Source organism: Columba livia, chromosome 6 (assembly GCF_036013475.1).
Source record: "Columba livia isolate bColLiv1 breed racing homer chromosome 6, bColLiv1.pat.W.v2, whole genome shotgun sequence".
In the NCBI taxonomy this organism is placed as follows: Eukaryota; Metazoa; Chordata; class Aves; order Columbiformes; family Columbidae; genus Columba; species Columba livia.
Window position 1 is genome coordinate 18715941 of NC_088607.1, and position 20464 is coordinate 18736404.

The 20464-nt window shown below is 40.7% G+C and overlaps 1 protein-coding gene across 10 annotated transcripts in view; it reads right to left on the bottom strand.

The window, feature by feature from the left end:
• Window positions 1-20464, bottom strand: part of ARHGAP22 (Rho GTPase activating protein 22) — a 141133-nt gene that overhangs the window by 40603 nt on the left and 80066 nt on the right. Inside the window, exon 1 of one of the 10 annotated variants that reach the window (XM_065067359.1) lies at window positions 17502-17766. The exons of 7 other annotated variants lie outside the window; for them this stretch is intronic. In XM_065067359.1, the coding sequence (XP_064923431.1) occupies window positions 17502-17553 (52 nt within the window). In that variant the 5' untranslated portion in view covers window positions 17554-17766. Of the gene's footprint in view, window positions 1-17501; window positions 17767-20464 lie in introns of those variants that run through there. 2 more of the 10 variants (XM_021284614.2, XM_065067360.1) reach the window with 2 other exon arrangements.

The window sequence follows — 20464 nt, forward strand, 5'->3', positions numbered from 1 at the left end:
CACAATGCTTTTTCACCGCATATAGGTAAATCCAGCTTCTTTCTTTATAGCACCCTCTCGGATGGTTTCCCATTTTCAATTTACTGAATTATTCATATTCCTTAAGACACATGAAGTGGGACAGCTCTGTAGCTCAAGGCTAGGATGAAAGCATCTGAGTAAGTCAGTGCTCCACCATACTCTACTGCAAGGAGCAAGGAGAAATACTTCATCCTTTGCATACAGAACTGTCAGAGCAGGAAATTATAGTCTGTGAAACTTCTGTCACAGCCTAATTCTTTTACCAACATACACAGCCTCATAGTAAAGCAGAGGTCACCAGGTATAATTCTTGTACCTTACTTGCCATACTTATTGCCATGCCCTTTTGAAACAGAATATCTTAGAGGAGATATGATAGCAAGAAAGAAGCTTTTTGTAGCCGTCAGCACACATCAGAAACAACTGAGCTTGTTCAAGATAAAACAAAGATCCTGTTCTTAAATTTAAAGGGACCTGGCTGAGATCTTGCCTACACAAACCATGAAGAACAAGAAGAGATCAGAATTTTAGCTTAGTATTAGTTACAGACCATAAATTTAGTCAGAATAGCTGAACTAACTCATACAAAGATTACCATATGAAGCATAATAAGAAGAGAAAGATTAAGATGACTTCTTACTGGACTTCTGCAGCAGAAGTGGTGTCACAGCATCTTCCTACTGAATCATGACACCAAAGGAACCTGACTACAATTCCTCTTCCCTTAAAACATTACTTTGGACTAGCCAGCTGCCTTCTAAATCTTCATGGGTGTTTTTCATGCAAACACTTAGGGGGAAAAAACATTTATATTTCTATTTGAGTCTGTAAAAAGCAAAAACAGGATGAGGAAAAAAAAGACTCCTGTACAGGCGAGACCTAAGACTCTGCCACAAAATACATACGGCTCTCCTGTGGTTGGCTCTCTTCACTGAAACTTTAAATAGGAGCAAGGTTGTGACCCTACAAGCTGCCTGTGGGAGAGTCAGTAGGGACTAGTCACATGTACAAGCAATGCATGGAGGCTAGATTAGAAACAGGACTGCACTTCCGAATTGCTTCTTAGGGAAAGCCTCATACGTCAGCATGACATAAATATACAGTGACAGAGCATGCCAACCCACCTATAACTATTTTTTAAAATAACATTTTAACAGTGTTCTTTTCCACACACGACTGGTTCCTTTTACTACATCCTTGAGGCAACAAGTAGAATCCCTAAAGAGTAGAGTTCTGACATCTCTCTCTACATTGTTGTAGCATTCACCAGGTTTTGAGTCTTAGTAGACACGTGGATGAGAAACAGGTAAATTCAAACACTTAGATCTTCTTGAAAGAAAAAAAAGAAAGGAAAAAAGAAAAAGAAACAATGCCAAACACATCTTCTTCAGAAGCCCAGAATTTCTCCAGAAATCCACCAATACTTTGTTTTCTGGGCTCAGACCCAAAACAGAACCTTGTTATGGGTTTCAGATTCAAGGTGGCAACACAAATGCTGTATCAATTCAAACATCCTAGTCTTTAGAAATTGTTTTATGAAAACAATTTTAAACCTTCTTACCTAAAAACACTTGGATATAAAATTTTAGTTTTGTCTCTCACAACAATATGAAGTGTGCATTCAGTTGCTACATTCAAACCTCTTCTCTGCCACTAACAGAGTGCCAGCACTTCCTATGTTGCCATTAGACTGTAACTCTGAAGCGTGCAAGCACTGCTTCTACTGCATGAATCAAACAGCTCTGGCTACTCAGCACCATTACAGGGAGGAACATTCTGTTAATAATTTTGAACACAGACAAGAGCTTTTCATTCCCTTGAACAGAACTTCTCACTCATCTTTAATCAAGCTCCCATACAAACAAGACTAGCCCTCAGAGACCAAATCTGTGTAGCTCAGGATTGCCACAGGCAGACATTCCAATCCTTCTGCTCAAAGCTACTTTCATTTCCAGACCAGAGGAAAAATAAAACTGTCTGCAAATACAGAGTGCAAGCACCTCAACAGATGTAGAAGAAGTAAGGGGCTTAACTTTTGCTTCAGCATTAAGCTATGACCAGGGTATCCTGCATTCAATCACCTGCTCTACTGCAGATTTCCAGTGCACATTTGGACAAGATGCACTGGATTCCATCCCTATCCACAAAGTTGGCAGCGCTACCTGCCTCCTTCCCAGGTGCACGGAAACTGAACAACTTCAAGATCAGGAAAGATGATGACAACCATACAAGTACATTCAGTAAATGTAATAACCTAGAATGATTAAGGGACTTGTTTTGTTACTGTTCACCATTAAAAGGGCTGCAGGTCACAGCTGACTTCAGTGCTTTGCCACCCTTGTCTCAAGGTACTTTTGTCAGGTTGCTTTACATACCCTGGTAGGTATCTTTGTCTTGAGGGAACAGCATTGCTCCAGGTCACTACCTTCATTGCATAAATGCTCATTTTTCCAGGTCCAGACTAGTTAAAGCTGGCAAAATGCTCTTATGTGCTCATGTGGTTTGTGCAACTGCATTTCATATGGCCTTGGAGGCATCTGCTGCTGATGTCAGCTGTATAGCATTCACCTCAGAGTAACATGCCACCTCCTAATCCTCAATAACAGTCCTGCTTTCAGCTCTCCCCCATGCCCCACAACAGGGAAGATTAAATACTGAAAGACTAGGGCTCAGTGACTTGCTGAAGGTCAGATGGAGTTCTGCAACAGCAGCAGGAATCACACTTCACACTTTAAAGCCCTATTTACTGAAAATTGTTCCTTTTTTGATTATCTTTAGTCTGGTATGCATTCACTGAAAAGTGCAAAGCATAAGGCTGCCATTATGCTATATTTACCTGTCCTATCCTGTGTTTCTGTTCAAATAAACTGTAACAAACATTCAGCTGCATCTCTCCCTTTATACGGCTGTTTTCAATGAGGAGACATTGGAGATTTTTGTTTGCTTTGAACTTTATTTACACAAGCTTAACCTTCTTATGGTCAATATTTGTGAAGCCAAGCCTTAGATTCCCTTTTTCTGTATGGAAACAGAAGTTCAAGGGGAACAGGATTGGACTTCCTAGTAGTAGATGTTCTTGCCCCATCGCATGTAAAAGAGAGGAACTTATCCATTCTCAAGTAAAGCTGCTGTCAGGTTTTGCTGAAATTGGCAGCTTCTTCTTTTTTTTTTTTTTTTTTTGTTCAGACCATTTCCCTTTCTTCCATCCCCCAACTGGTTTGCCTTTTGCACATTTCTTACATCATTCTGCTACTGATGTGCTTGTGTATTGTCATTACATCAACGCTACTGAAAATTTATGAAATTACAAATGCTTGTGTATATGTATATATTTACATGTTTGTATTGCTTTGGTGTGGATAGTAGAGTAGTATTTTCAGTCAGAGTGAAATTAAGTTGGCTGCATACATGCTGCTGCAGCACATGGTGAGGCAGTTCAAGGCTGAATTATGAAAGGGGTGGCTGGTGGGTAACGAAAGGCCCAGCTGACATGTTTGCCCTCAGTACTAAAGCAAGTGGTGACAGGAAGCCTTTGATTGCAGACAAGTAGCAACAAAGATCTTGACAAATGGACAGAAACTAGCACCCACAGCCGAAAATAACAATTACAATGATTCATCTTCCCTGACCTGCTCTTTGTGATTGTTTTAAAGGTATCAGATTCAGGGTTCTAAGAGCTTCTTGATAATGAAAGACAGTGAAAAATAAGGTAGATAAATTTGGTCAAGATTAAGGACCTTTGTACAGCAGGAAAACAGAACAAAACAAAACAATTTTTATCTTTGGATTTTGAAAAGAGACAAAAGAAATAGTAGTAAGCAAAAGGTCATTAAGAGTGCTTGGAATGGTCACCTGAAACCTAATTCCATTTCTTCAGTCATTGCCTTTGATTCTGGTTAATGCTGAGCATCTATCCTGAGCACTTTCACCCCAACCAAAGTTTCCCAAGAACCTGAATGCTAGCAATAAACACTGTCTGTCATTCCTGCATCTTGGGTTAACCTGCCATCAGCATGCAGTTTAACCTTCACTACAACCACTAACAGCTCTACTGCTTTTCTGCATGATCTTTTAACAGAAGCTAAAACTTACTATGCATCCAAAACGGATCTTGAAATACTCCACTTAGGCTACTTGAGACCAGAAAAAAAAAAAAAAAAAAAGGCAAGAAATATCTGGAGTAGTCAAGGAGTGACAGAAAAAGATAAGAAAAACTGATAGGGTATACAGGGGTATGATCTGTGAAGAACTGAGCAGTACAGTAAACAGTGATGTGGTTGCCATGATTTTTGTACTTGTATCTATCTATACACACTCACCCATCTCCCTATATATGGGATATCCAAGTTGGAAGCTGATCTGGAAGCTGAGAGAATAAACTCATGATCACACTTTAAAAAGCTTGCAGAACTAAGAAAATGGGAGGCTTGAGGATTTACCCTCATATGGAGTACAAATAAAAGAAACAAGCTTTGAATCGAAATAAATTTATTGTGTCTCAGTTCCAATGGACAATATAATGGCAACTTTTCCTAAAGAAACACGCACCTTTGTAGGTGAAAGGTGTTTTATTTCCACAGTTTGGAAGTAGTTTGAGGGGATTCTAACATTCAGCTTTCTTTTGGTTATGCCAATGAGGAAAGTGAAATCTTAAACACCTTTTATTGTACTGAGGAAATTCAGCTCATAAATTTACATGGTTCAAATTTTCTCAGGGCAGGATTTACAAATACACACTAAAATTTCATTGACTTTTCAGTCAAATATAAATGCCTGAATTTCTTAAATGCTTTTCGATCCACCAGGTTGAATGATAGTTACAAGACGATCAAATTCTCAACTAAGGTCCTTGCAGAGGATTTTTATGAGTCCATAAATGATTTTTAGGATCTCATATCTTAGACCTGGTCCCTGAGAATAAAGCAAAGGCAGACAAACACTCCAAAGCTACTGCCATCTATAAACTAACCCAAAGGCCCTGTGATCTGTTCTCTCCTTCCACGCCTTCTGTGGTTTCAGAGGCCATTAAACTGCTTTTAAAAAGCACCAACAAAGAGATTAGACCTCAGAACTGTGGTTTCTTATGCAAAAATTCTGACAAGACTTGACGTGAATAAAGGCACTACGGTATCTCTGTACTGGTACACAGACTACAGAATATACTTTAAAACCTAAGGGTAGTGCTCGATCTCAGCTGTCAGGATCAAATGTACAATTATTGAAACTATAGGCAAGAAGATTTGGTTTAATCTTTGGTCTTTTATATGTAAAAATTGTATAAATTTGGCTTGAATCTCCTGTCTGGAGATGCCTTTCTTTGTAATGTATGTTATCTGTATTACTCTAGACTAATCAATTAATTAAACTGAAGAACTGGTTAATGCTACCAATCACTTCAAATAGACCAAAACCTTGAAAATAAATAAACCCATGTTCCAAGTTGGTCATACACTGGCAAATGATATCACACTTCAGAAACCACAGCAAACAGAAAAAAGGATGCAAGATTAGAAGAAGGGAGAAAAACAATTTCAAGCACTCTTAAAGGCAAAGCAAGTAGCTTTGCACACAAATGGTACCTTGAACCCCTGCTTATAAAACTTGTGATGCGTGTTCACTGCTTCGTAATGTTTAAGTCTAGTTAGACTGATTTGCATGTGTGTGTTTCATCTGCATTAGATTGAACTGTGAGAAGTTAGAGCAAAAAAAGGTTCAGTCATTTTTAAGTTATACTTCTGGCATTAAAAACATATTTATTGTAACAGTACTCCAAAGTTCTCGTGCCTCCTTGTTTTCCATGATTTGAAATTTCAGAGAGGAGACTACTATGCTGCCTGGGATGTGCTGCTCACTGTGGCCACAAAGTCCAGTTTAGCTTGGCTAAGGTAGGTTTACAACTGTGGGAAGAAGACTTTTGCTGCAGCAGCCCAATATTTAGGGTTGAGATGAGCCCAGGCATAATATGCAACTGCTTAGTACTTTTTTTTTTTTTGATAACATAGCATCTTACTTGTACCAACACAGCTCAGACATCCTCCTCTCTAGCTTCTGCCCACAATTACTTTGCTCAATAAAAGGAACAGTCTTTAACAATTATCACACTGCTTCCCTAACTAGAGAGGTTTCAGGAACCTGTGAAACATGCCTCCAACTACATATAGCATCCCTATAAACAAGCTATACTGTTATTACTTTGGGGTTTGTATCATCTTCTACTAGGTAGCACCAAGAGATGAAATCTCTCCAGCATGGTCACAGCTAGTTCAGCATGCCAGCTGAACTATTCCAAAGAGGAATCCATCAATAATAATTAACTGGAGGAGTAACTACTACATCAGCAATTGCTAGGAGCCACGTGACACCACTTTACCTCTGCTGCCACTTGTGAGTTTCATCCCGAGTGTGAATTCCAGAGTATCAATATTCTAATTATGTCAAATGATGCCTCAGGGGTTAGACTGTCAAACAAGTGACAGTTTGCTCAATTAAAGCCTTGTGGCTCAACTCCAATAACGTTTCCTGATAGGGGTTTACTGTGGAGACGGAACACATTCACTTCAAAACCTAGATCATAACAGAGACAGCAGCAGCTTCTTAGGTGGAGCTCCCAATGTACAACGACACGGTCACTGCCTCTTATGACAATATTTGCTGACAAAGCAGACAAATGTAGGGTATCGTGTTGCCTCTGCTGACACTGACAGTGTTTTGCCTGCCAGGCAACAGGTATCTGCCATCTTTGCACCAGCTTCTCACTGGAAAAAGAAAGCTCCTACTGGAAAATAATCTGAAGGTGATGGAAGCTCAGGCATAGTTGTGGTTTGGCTTCTTTCATTTGCACAAACTTGAGCTCCAGAGCTAACAAACCTTTCCCTTCAAAATCTGACTTGTCACCAGCTCATAGGGAGCTGTTCACCTCATGAAGTGTCCGCCTTAGAATGACAAAAGGAAAACTTCTGTCCCTTTCTACATGTACAATGGAAAAAAGAAAAAGAGAAAAGTCACTTCTTCCCCTCACAAAAGACCTTAAATCTGCAACAAAAATCAAGTCTGTAGTAGTGATGGCAAGTGGGGGCAATTCAGGCCAGCTTGCTGGCAGAAGTTGTGTGCCTGCCCCTAAAAGACAAATTGCAGGAGACATCTAAATTGAGGCAACTGTGAATTTGAGGGTACAAATGTATGTATGAAAGACTCAGAAAATAGTGACCCATCTATGCAAAGCAGGCCACACAGTCCCACATGGTTCTCCAAAGCAGCAAGTGCTCAACGCTTCTGAGGAATGTATCAAATTATGTATTCCAACTGTGGTTGTGTTTACACACTATTATAAGGGAGAAAATTCCTTCCTGACCAAAGATGATGGTAATTCATGCTTTGAAATATCTGAATGAAAATGACTGGATAATTTTTATGCATTACCATGGAACCACAAGTAATTTTCTAATTCTCATAAATTTATTTAAATATTTAACACTGAAGACAAGAGTTGAAGGAAATTTTAATTCCTGACAAGAAATTACTTACCAGAACATCAAAATGGCAATGACTGATCTATTTTTCTTCAATAATTTCATATGGGAGAGATAATATCCAACTTCTGCATTCTTCTGTAGCTGTTGTGCTCACATTTCCCAGATCTGCTCACTGATGGGAATGAAGTGGTTCTCATGCCTTCTAAATAAGTCCCTCTACGTCTATCTTCTGCTCCTCCTTGCCCCTCGTGAGACTATTTTTCTTTCCCCTGCACCTATTCCACCATAAAATGAAAGAAATTCTTACTATATGTTTAAAGGACTTTGTGAGTCCCATCTTAGCCAATGTTCTGAACTTTGAACTAAGAAGAATGGCAGTGAAGCCATCAGCTGCTACAGCTTATGCTGTAGACACCAGAGCTTTTAGCTGAGCCTATAAAGACTCCAATTCTCAGCAGACTGAATACAGAGTTCTGTAGAAATTCAAGCCAATCAGTTACAAACACTATTTTCTTCAGTGAAGTGACTGAAGGTATACAAGCACAGTTTTGTCAGCAGCAAATAAATGGACTATCATTAAGGACCTAACAGTTGCAGACTTTGTTTTTAGGAAAACAAAGCTATTTGTCACATTAATGCAGAAAGGGGATTGAAATGCAAAAGAATATATGCTGTAGGCCTTTGGCAAAATGCCGGCAAATTTGGAAAAAAAGCATTGCCAATAATAATGATGATCAATGTAGATGGAAGTACTACTGATCCAAATCCAAACTTAAGAGCTAAGGGATATTCTGATCCAAGTCTATAGTCTTGTTATAGTTTGCACAGAACTGCAGTTTTATAGCAGTCTCTTGTGCCTGGCTATGTATTGGGTAACCAATGAAACATCTGAATATGACTGTAACACATAGCACTCTTCACTGTGGCAACTATGCTCTTTGGCAAAAAGGGAAGTTCATGCCAGTCACTGCAGCTCAGCACAGCAGCTGCTCAGAACACAACTGTGAATGGACTAACAGAATCAATGTTGTGTTGATGCAAAAAGAGGGTGCCTCAATTCTTTATGCTTTAGGACAACTGTCTGTGAACCACTTGCAGAACAATGCTTAGAAAAATCACTTATAATTCTCTCCACCCATTGGCAATGGACAAATTCCTCCCAGTTAACAGAATTATCAGAAAGTCCATAAAAGTTCCTTTGAAGTAGTTAATCATTAGCAGATGTAACCTCACTTTTCAAAGACATGCTGATTTAGATAGAATTTAAACAATAAGTGAAAATAGACTGTTAAGTAAACAACAGCTCATCCTGAGAGATGTCTTCAGCTGAAGGTGAAATTCAAAGGAGTGTTCCACAGAATGCTTTTCTCTGAGGCTAAATAGATTTCCCACTGGAAGTCCTGTCTGCAGCATTGGCTGGCACTATAGCACACTGAAATACTACAGATGTACCCTTCCATTGCATCCCATCTTGATGCTTGGCCACCACAACAGGCCAAAGGCCTGCACATAGGTAGTGTCTCTTCTGACAAGCTAAGATAGTCACCTTCACATTGTAGAGGTGGGCGGTAAAACTCAGGTGCATATCATTAGAGACACAGCACAGTTCAGGATGACTGCTTGTAGAAGCACACTTATAGTTTGGGACCATTCACAATTTTTATCACACACAGCAGAACTGCCTCAAACACTGCTTTGCAAGCTCCCACTCCCACAGCATGGAGTGCTCAGCAGCACCAAAACAATCAACATGCTGCTGTGCAGCTCCTCCAGACAACAGCAACCTGCTTCTGACCTGGTACAACCTCTCCTGTCTGTACATCTCAGTACTCATGGATGGGGGCAAACTCCAGTAAAAGTAGCCTTCTTCCTGCAGAAATCCTTGAACTGCCCATCCTACTAGATCCTAGGTCTTAGTCATGTTTCAAGCAAAGGCTGCTTACCAAAGCTAGATTGAAGTCATAGCAAGATAGGGTCTCTTTACTATTATAACAAGGCAAACTTAAAGAATTTCCACAAAGGAGCACAGAAAGAAAACATGCTCAGGAGATACTACAACTCACATAAATGTGCCCCAAAATTCCTGAAGTCTCACACATGTATGTACAGCAGCCCTATGTGATACTGCAACTTTCTCCTGATGTGAGACTGTATTTGCAGTGTCAATGTTCACACTTGCTAACCAAACTCTGTAACTAAACTACAATTATCTTTAGAGCAGGAAACTTTGCCTTATGAAAAGTCTCCACTTTCCCTAAGCTTAGAAAGAAGTACCAGGTAAAGGCATGGAGCAGATTTATCTCGTGCAGTTAATACATGCCAGTTTAAGGACCCACATATTCTAGGGAAACCCATCCACCAACGTATTTTATGATGTTCAAATATAGAAGATGAAGTTCTTATCCTACGGAACAAAATTCCTTGCTCCATGCATTTTGTGGTATACTGCTCAGGCAGAAATGCCAGGATGCCAGTTTAGGTGCTTTTGCCAAAGTGGCATTACCTATAAAAATTAGATCTAATTACACAGATTTAGGCCACTGAGAACTAGCACTTGGGTGAGACTGTCAGTATATAGTTCTTATTGCTTTGAATGCTCTCTCTAAGCAACATATTTGGGTATTTTTATGCCTACAGAAGCAGAAAGCTGACAATACCAACATCAGTGGCGCTGCTCCACAGATACATTTAGCACAGCTGGACCACTATGAAAAATAAGAGCAGAAAATAGGGCATATGTATCTGCCTTGTGATCCCACTTCCTCTCCTCACTCTATGCCTTTTGTTGAGGGTGCAGAACTGTGTGCAGCCATCGCAGGCAACATGTGCTATAAAATTCAAAGGCAGGATAAGGGCCAGAAACCAGGATCTGCTCAGCCAATGACATGGTATATTAAAAAGCCTTCCAGCTTCTGTTTCAAAACGAAGAAATCTTGATAAGCCTGAAGCCAGCAGCTGCTGCCAGCAGCATGCTGCTTTCCTTACCTTGGGGACACCTGCTGAGCTTCTGCCTGTTTAATTTTACATTAAAACAGCAGCTTTCCAGATAATGAATTATGTATCTGCAGTGAGTTGTGGTACACAGGGAGCTGCGGAGGACAAGGTATGGAAATGGAAGAACCATTTGTGTTAATGGTCTGCAAGACCGGAGTGAAAAAATTTAAAAAAATAAAATAATAAAAAAAAAAAGGACTGATGGCTTTATGATTTTTCTGAGCCCCAATCAGGTAACAGAGGAAATCGGAGGAACATGGCAAGAACTTCCTTCTCCTTCCTTTCCTATTTTTTATTGAGAGCAATCAGATGAGCTTGAAAGTCTCTAAAAGGGCATACAAATCTAAATTGAGGGAAAAAAATAACAGAGCTATAGCCTTGCATGGCTTGTGACTGCAGCCAGTTTTACTGCCCTGTTTACTGCCCATTAAAGACACAGAAGATTGCCCTTCACCATTTTTTTCAATCTAAATGATCCACAGTGTGAAAGCAAGAACAGCAGTAAACTATTGCCCTGGAAGTCTGATCTCTGCCAGTTACCTCTCTTAAAGAGAGACCTCCATCTGTAGTTCTGAAGCAAATCTGCAAACACTTGCCAAACAGACATAGCTCTTCCAGCCTTCCAAAGAGGAGATTTAACAATTCTCTTGCCTTGTTTAATATACATTAGGTGATTTGGGTACCTAAGCATGGGAAACATTACATAAAAATGACTGTAAGGAGTGGGCATATATGAAAATGTACTGTCAAACATCTCTAAGCCTTAAATGCTCCTGTTTGCAGGTAGTCTAGTCCTGTATGTGTCAGAGACTAAATATGAGTGAAGGTTGATTCCCAGAATAAAGCAGACAGTAAAAAGAATTCTTCATACCATACACCTTATACTAAGACACCTTATCCTAAGAAGATCGACTTCAACCAGTCCAGTTCTGTTACTTCTCTGTCCAATTAAAATTGTCTAGCACAGCTCAGCCTGCCTTTTTCAGATAAGGAATAGTCACACCACAGCAACTGCAAAACAATCTTACAACAAGTACTTGCAAGTGGAAGTGATTTCAGTTGATGCTTTAGCTATTAACAAATAAATTAAAAGAAATCAAAAAGATGTTCCATTCCTGACACAGGCTTGTGATAGAACTGAACACTGTTGCAGGGGAACAGGCACAGAGAAGCTAAAATTACCTTCCAAGGTTATATTGTGCACCAGTGGGGAAACGCCTCCTCTGTATTTAAAATAAATAAATAAATAAATAGAACCAAACAAACAGAAACACAACCAAAAAAAAAAAAAAAAACAAAACACACCACAAAGAGCCTTAAAATTCCACAGTGAGAAATGCTTACATTCCAGTGGAAAGCTGAGATACAGAAACACTAAATGATTTCCAGTATGATATTAGGTAGTGACTAGCAGAGTCAGGAATGAAAAACAGAACAACCACAGCCAGGCACCCTGGATTAATCAAACATTGATTCTCATAAAGCAAGAAATACTGTTTGGAAATTCGGTCATATGCAACTGCAAAGGCAGTGCTGGCCCTAGAAAGCAAAAAGCAAAGAATGAGAACAGGCTGAACAGCATGAAGGTTGGTTCCCCAACACAGGAGAGAAAGCAGGCTACTTTCTCACCAAAGCAGTGCTCTTGAAATGGGAAAGCCATGTTAGAAATTAGAAGTGTATTGTGTCTCAAAAAGCTGCTCCTTCGCTTGGTAGCCCCAGTTGTTGCCTGGCACCTCCTCTATTTGGAGAGCTTTAACTGGAGAGCTGAAGTCACCACGCTCCCAGCAGCACACACATGGCTCATTGAGAGGCACAGCAGCGTGTTGGCCAACTCTGCCTCTCCAGCACTATGCTTCTTGGCAGCACTGGCCTCTCTGGCTGCTGAATTCCAGGTCCCTGTGGAGAGAGTGGCCAGGATCCCGCAAAAGCCTAGATACTGCTTGGATAAAACTCCAATTCCACTCAGATTTTAATACTGATGGGGGATGTTTGCCACATGGCTCTTGAAGTCATTTGCTGAATGACAGACGCGTCTTTGTGGTGTCCTACCAGCTCATTTCATATCTCCAGGTCCATGGAGTCCAGCATACACTTTCCTGCAGTCTCTGACCACTCAAAGCAACAGAGTGTGCAGCCAGGATCCAGCCTGCCTGCAGAAGCATCATCTACCCAAATGCCTTGCTTTGATCCCAGATAACTCACAACATGTTTGTACCTTGCTGCATCCCAAAGCTACAGAATTAATTTATTTACAAGGGTTTTAAAGACTGATTTCTAGCCGAGGAAACAATCCCAGAAAATAACAATCTCACTGGCTCAAGAGGTAACATAGTTATCCAGCCCCCTTTTCTGCCTCAGCCTGAGGTCTTTGTTCTATATTCTGCACTGGGGAATCCCCCAAATGTGTGAATAAGGAGTTTAATAAAACACGAAGGGTCATGCTGTCTGAGCTCCACAGTTGGAAGTAAAGCCACACACCACCGCAATTCTTAGGTCCATCTAATGATGGAACTATCCAGCCCTCCTTCCCTCCTCACCAGCCCTGCTGGATTGAACTGGTGATGTGTTGTTGACTAGACAATGTATTAACATAAGAGCAAAACCATGATGGCTCATTTTCAACATGACTGTCATAGATGCAGAGCATCCTAATCTCCAGTCCTGGCCCTTACTCCCCTCAAACCACAGTGTTGCATGGATTGAATGCTTCCTTTTACTGAGATAGCCTTTCTCAAGTTTGCTAACACATACAAAACCACCCACCCTGCAAGCACATCAAATGAGGAAAACAACCAGGAACAGACAGAAAGCAACAGAAGAGGCAACAGAGCTCAGGCCCAAATCCTGCCTTTGTCATGGCCACCCTTGGGGGTCCACACAGACAGGAGCTCTGAGCATACTACAAGCAGACACTGAAAGTCTCATAGCTTGAACTCATGCAAAAATGACCTAATTGCAGACATCAGATATCCTGAGGTTTCTGGGTGTGGGATGTTCTTCTCAGGCAGCAGCGAGCAGACTCCCTCCCAGGAGGGGCAGCCACATCACTTGTCTGCTGCACATGGCATTTTCCCCTGCAGCTCTGTTTGCTGAACACAAAGAGCAAGCCCACAACATTAAAGAACACCCCCCTCCTTTGAAGTTGAGATTGTTTGGCTTGCCTGGCTACAAACTAAAACTGTGCCTTAATCATCCAGCTTTGAAGTCCTGTAAATCTACAGCTGCAGCAAAGTAAGGACCACTTGGCAAAAACACATTCATTATAATTTTTTTTTTTTTTTGTATTAAAGAGTAAAAGGCTTTGCTGGAGCCAAAACTTTATTTTTCCTCCACTAGAAATCAAGGAGCAGGTGAAAAAAAAAAATCAATGGTGACTTGCCAGATCGGAGACAATTCTGACTGTATGACATTTTATAGCCCAGTTTTGAGTAGTGTTGAGCCAGTGCTCAGTGAATGGCCAAGGAAAACCAAAAGTTTTATTGTAGGAGGGCATATGAGAGAACAGTGAGTTTTAACAATAGGCTGCAGAGGCTTACAAATGTTTTTCATTGTTTTGATGCTATATGTAGGAGGATGTAACTGAGTGGGGTTTGCTCGTGCTTAAAACTGGTAATAGGAGAAATAAAGGAGCCCTTACTTGTACCTTTCCAGAATCTGTCATTACTGTAAGTTTTACAAGAGGGTGAATGAAACCTGCAGGAAACTCCATAGGCACAACAGTCTACAAGGCACAACTGTCTGCAAAGCAGAGGATGTACAGAAAGACAGAACATGGTACTTCTGGCTTGGCTCTTTTCATTTCAAGAGTGTCTGGAAGCTCTCTCAACCCTCACAAAAATAAATAGAGATTTAATCAAAAACACAGTGTAGCCTGGCATGGAATGCTAGTAAGAAGAGAAAATGGAGCATGGTGAGAATAAAGCTCGCTTGGGGAGAAACAGGCTTCAGCTACAACTTGGTACATTGTTGAAAGATCTAGGAGGCAAAACCCTGCACTGCCTGGGATTTCAGGCTAAAAAGACTTTGGAGAATCAGGTCCCAGTTCCCAGATCTTTTAGCCAATTCCTATATTAATCTGGGCAAGTTTTCTCTTAAGACAGAATCGGGAATGTTTATCTGGGACTTTTCTCTCCCATGTGACCAATATGAACTTGTCCACAGCCCAGCTCCTGTCCCTAGGCCATCTAAACCTGTGGGAAAGAACTCATACACAAACCTCACTGCTCTTGCTGGCTTGCTTCTTCCCTGTTCAGAGACACAGAGAACAGCAAGGACAGACGCATTGGAGCCTGTGGCTACTATAGCTTTGATGCAACTGAGCTTTTGATGCTATGCCTAGGGCACTCTGTAATCATTCAATGCCTTTTAACGACCACATTTACTTACTGGGAAGGACCTCCTTACTCAGGCCACAGCAAATGAAGTGCTTTCTAGACAAGAGCTAGAAGGGATTGCGTCAAGTAACTGGATGGAAGATGGCTCAAAAAATGGCAGGAGTCCAGTCTCTTCAAAGCAAGATTAGTGATAGACTGATGTTAAACAGCTCACAGAGATACCCAGCTACCTCAGAATTTCCCACAGAGACAGATAGTTTCTCCCTTCATGCTTTGGCACTTGCCTTCTCAGACTGTCCTGGAAGCAAGAGGATAAAGGTTAGGACAGAGCAGAACAGGCATCAGAAGGAAGGAGGATCCCTATCCTGACAGCATGCCTGGACCAAGAGGTATTCTGGACAGTTAGATGGATTTCACACATCAGATAGGTTTTGGCAGAAGCAAGCTCAGAGAGGCAACACCTGCTACCCTCTCTGGTGCACCAAGATGTTTCTAGGGAAAAGCTATTTGAGGTGTTCAGTTCGCAGAAAATTTTCACACTGGTTGTGACTTACTAAGAATATGACTGCTGCTGGCTGAGCTTCCCTCAGTCATTTCATAAAGGCCTAGATTATGCCCATGTTGATTTGGGTTTTAAAATGGTCACTTCATGGGCCTGTCTTGTTTGCATAAGCTGTGCACCGAGCTACTGCTCTCCGTTCCTCATGACCTTCCTATGCAGTCAAGACTTTATCACAAGGCTGAGCTCTAGGGCTAGGCAAATCACAGCCACTGCACTGTGTCACCAGTGGTGGCTGCCAGCAAATACAGCACCACTGAATCTAGTCCTAGAGTGACAGCTCCTATCCCTGCCTGCTGCTTCTGAAGGCTTAGCCCTCTCTCACACCAGCAGAGCGTCTGCCCCTGTGGGTAGGAACACCAAATCATAACAAGGCAGTGACAAGGATCAGCTGGCTAGAAAAAGGATTGAGCAATGGGTGACTGCTCCCCAGCTTCAAACTGTAACCTTCAGAGAGTCACGTTGAATTGTGTTGGATGTCTAAAGCTGGGCTCTAAGACTAAAACCACTGGTGTGCATCTAATAAATCACAGATTTTTACCACAAAGGGGCAGGGGACATCTCACAGCAAACAGGCAGGCATTCAGCACACACTCTGCTCTTGCAGGGCTGGGCAAATTTATCTTCAGGTGCACTTGCCATAATAGCCTTACCTTTTCTGATTGTACCATCAGCCCCTTCCTGCAATGCCTGCCACAGACGCTGGTAAGGGAGGCACCTTTACTCAACATCTGTCTAGAGAGACATTCCTACTAAGGCATGTGTTACAAGGGAAAGAAGCACAAGTCAACTGAGTGCCCCCAGCAGACAAACAAAAAGAGGGAGCAAAAATTATCCTATGCCCCCTTGTAAGGTAAACACATGCAGCAAAACTATAAAAAATAACTTGGCAAAAGCATATTAAGAATTCATTTATAAGATTTTATCCTTCTTCCTTACGAAAACTATGCTGACATGGTTCTATCCTCAGGAATTACTGACTGTGTAAATTTGTGTACATGCATACACATTTTACTCAACAAAATAACAAAACAATAGTACCAGTGGCTACAGGTCAGCTTAACTCAATTCTTACACCCCAGTTTCTAGTTCTTTTGTGCAATCCCCTTTTAATATACGAACCCAGTAGAAAACACAAAGGTAGGTTAAAGATGACAAATGTGCATTTCTTTAAAACCTTTTCTTCAACTTTAAGCCTGTTATGAAAACCTATACAATTCCACCTCCTAGGTATGCCCTAGAAACTATTGTATTCAAACAAAGAATTGGGGAAATGCATATAATAAATAAATGCATATGTGTAAAAATGCTTAGCCAGGTAAGCAAGTCAGATTCCCCAGATCCCCTGGACCTGATGCATGTCCCAAGTACAAGAAATCACTGCTGTTTACCTTTATGCAAAACCCAGATCTGGACCACTGACAAGATTACAAATGTCACAATAAAGACTGATGCGATGAAATAAGAAAAACACAAGCAAGGTGTTTCTCTATTCAGAGTTTATTATCTTGTCAATTCTTATCATGCTAGAGGCAAACTGCTCTCTCTGAGAGTTTTATGTCTACCTGAAAAAGCCCACACAGCCATTCTCAAAGCAAACCTTACTACACTAAGCTGAAAATCTATGTAGAATCATGCACTGAGGCAGCCCTACATAGAAAAGATGCTAAGAGAAAAAATGCTTTTCCTTTTCTTGGTATTATTTAAGTTATTTCAGGGGAGATTTTTTAAAAATTGCTCCTTTTGGACAACAGAAACAAAAATACTACAGCATTATTCAGCTGCCTACTTCAACTTATCTGGAAAAACAAATATACACAGACATTCTCTTGCTGTTTTGTTCTGCATTAGGGATTCCATCTCTGTGAAAAACATATGGTCCATGTTTAAAGGGTTAAATATTCTCTTGCTTAGACTGCTTTACTGAATGTAAAATACAAGATAATAACATACACTCTATCTTGAATGAAAAATGCACACAGCACAATAAAACCCCCTGTGCTAACCGACCGGCAGCATGAATAGATCCATTCCCGCTGCTTGTTAATGCAAAATAAATCCTTCACTGTGATTTAAAGCAAAACAGACAACACTAAACACACCAAAAATATCATGACTTACCCTTCCGGAGGCACTTGCTTTTCTTAAGATATTTAGCAGTGAAAAACGGCATGGCTGCAACACTAAGGTTTCAGCCAAAGCTGACCTTTTATTACCAAGTGCTAAGAGCAAAATGACTGGACCAAAGAGAGAAAGCAAATTATTATACCAGATATTTAAAATGTTCAATGACGAGCAAAGGGAATTCGGAGTGGGATAAAGTATGTCAAGTTGCACGGTGGGGATTGCAGATATCTTTCTGCTCATTAGCACTGCTGTTCGAGTTATTTAAAGTGTGCTCGGGGGAAATGAGGACGATTTCCATGACAATATGTACAGTATCATATAAGAAGGAAGCATTTTTTTTCAAGCAGAACTTCTGCATTAGTCAGCTGCTAAAGCAACCAGCAATATGTTGAAAATGAAAGAAAAAACAACACATCAGGCCTGGATAATGTAAAAAAACCTGATTCTATTAACCAGTTCTTGTCTAAAGTGAAAAATGTATCACTATAAACTTCTCATGTCATGTCACTGGTTTATCCCTCATTTTCTTCTTAGGCACTTCTGGAAAAAAAATGAAGCCTTGCTAAGCAGTTAAAGAAATCATCAGGAGGTTTTGATTCTAGACAGTTACCTCACTACTGCTCTATGCCTCAGTTTCCCTGTCTTTCAAATGGAGTGACAATATGGCCATGCTTATACTTGTAAAATCTTTGAGGTTCTTGGGCAGTGAGTACTAAGAGAACAAGTGCTTAACCCACTGTTTTACCCTCCATGATTATGGCTGTTTATTTTCCCTCACTCTGCCATGCTGCATTTAGGACGAAAGGTCACCTGAAAATCTCTAGCTGCTATCCAGCCAAGATGATCAAATCTGGAAATTCAGTCTTATTCTTGTTTTTTCTGCTGCCTCTCTGGAGAACTTAAGGCAGTTTAGTAATGACTTTATTTCCTTTCTAATTCCATAAAGTCGGGACAGTACATTTAATGGCAATGACATTTATCCATGTCTGCTTCCTCCTAGTGATCTAACTCTTAATTCACTCAGCCGCAGCATATTGCTTGGGCAGGCAACACTTCTACCCTCACTCCTTGGAATATAAAGGGTAAAGCCAGAAATTTACCTATGCAGTCTTGAGCACATCGGTGTCTCTATGCCTCAAGTCTTCCTATGTGCAATGACTAGAAGATGGAACTTACTCCTTTAAAAGCTCATGGACTTGTCCTGGAAAACATGTAAAAGAAAAAGATCTACACTTCCATGGGTGCTTCAACTCTTGCTTTTACTGCTTCCAGCCTTTGGGATACTGCCAACTGAAAAGCAACTAAGCAGTTACCTGAAAGGGAGAACATTTATTACCTATAACCAATAAACTATTGACTGGCTGGATTTGAAGTCAGTTTTCTAGACTAGCAAAATAGGCAAACTGAATGAAACTAGTACTACTCTTATAAAGAATATACGATTGTATAATGAAGACTGTATAAACTGTGCACCCCACAAAGTAGAGCACTAATAGCAGGGCCTTTTCTTGAACTATTTGTTGTCTATATACAGATTATTATTAATATTTTATTTTATTTTTTTTTTTTTTTTAGGAGAGCCAAGTTCCATGCTCAAGGAAAATCCATTCAGCATACCATCTGAAAAACTTCACCATACTTTAGTACTCATAAAACCTGCAGTGCTCAAATGGTGTGATGTATCTGTACCACCATATCAAAAAAGCCTCTGCTATTTCATTAGACAGTTCAGAAATCAGCTGACAAACTTTCAGACACATAAACAGTTATTCCATAACAAACTTCAGGCTAAGCTTAGGTTAACTTGATTACATTAACGTATTTGAGCAAAAGGGTGCTTAAGCATGCGTGGTGCAGAGAGGAACAGCAGAAAGGAAAGAGGTGAGAGAAGAGTCCCCATGAGTCAGTGACATAGGCAATTGCCACCTGTGAACCACTGCTGTCAGTTGGACTTGGGGAATTTACATTATCTTGGAAGGTGTGGAGTGGCACAAATTAATTACTATCCTGCCCTTGGAGATGGTCCAATACCACCTGTTCAGAAGCGGGAAGAATCTTGCACCCATTAATGTGCATGTACCTACTACATCTCTTCCATCCAGGATCAGACTAGAACACATATCTCCCTCAAATATTGGGGGACTTCAGTTCGTGTGGGTGTGGAAGGAACTGAACTAGTAAAGCCATCTACATCATATTAAAACTGGAAACAGTACCTGATCCTAATCTCCAGTTGTCTTTGATGGCTCAAGACTTTTTCTCCCATTTCTAACACAATTTATGGCCTCACAAATCTTCCCATGGATATCTGGAAATGTTTGAGGGTGGAGTGGGTGTGCGTATGTGTGCTTTCCATCACTGCTAATTCCTTCCTGAAGACTCCAAACAAAGATTTATACTAGAATCTGCTTATTTTGAAGGAGAAACTCTCTGAGTTCATCCCTGAACCTCAAGGCACTTCCTCTTGCTGTCACTGTGTGGTACATGGGAAAAGACGTCATGCCCAAGCAGTCTTTGGAACATCCTCTTTATCCTTCAGCTTCCTCTTTGCCAGCAGGCATGCCCCCCATACAGTGACACACAAGCCTGAAGCTTCTTCTTAATTAAGTCTCCCCTTTCTTCTCTCAGTAAATTAAAAATAAAAGAAAAAAAAAAAAAGAAGAAAATGCATACTCAGTAAAACCCACAGCACCACAAGGGAATTCCCCCCTCTACCAGTTTAACACAGGGTCAAATTTAGATTAATGCATTAATTCTTCCCAGATGCCTAAGAATCTGGCCCTTTAATGACCTTGCACAAAACCCTACTGCTTTTAACTCTGGTACCTGTACATTCTGCCTCATTTCCAACTCAATCTGCCCTTGGAGCTAAAAGCAGAGGTTGCCCTCCTGTTAGACTTGCAACTTCCAGGGAGAACTTTGAACTTCTGCAAACAAACACTTGTGTCTCTCATCCA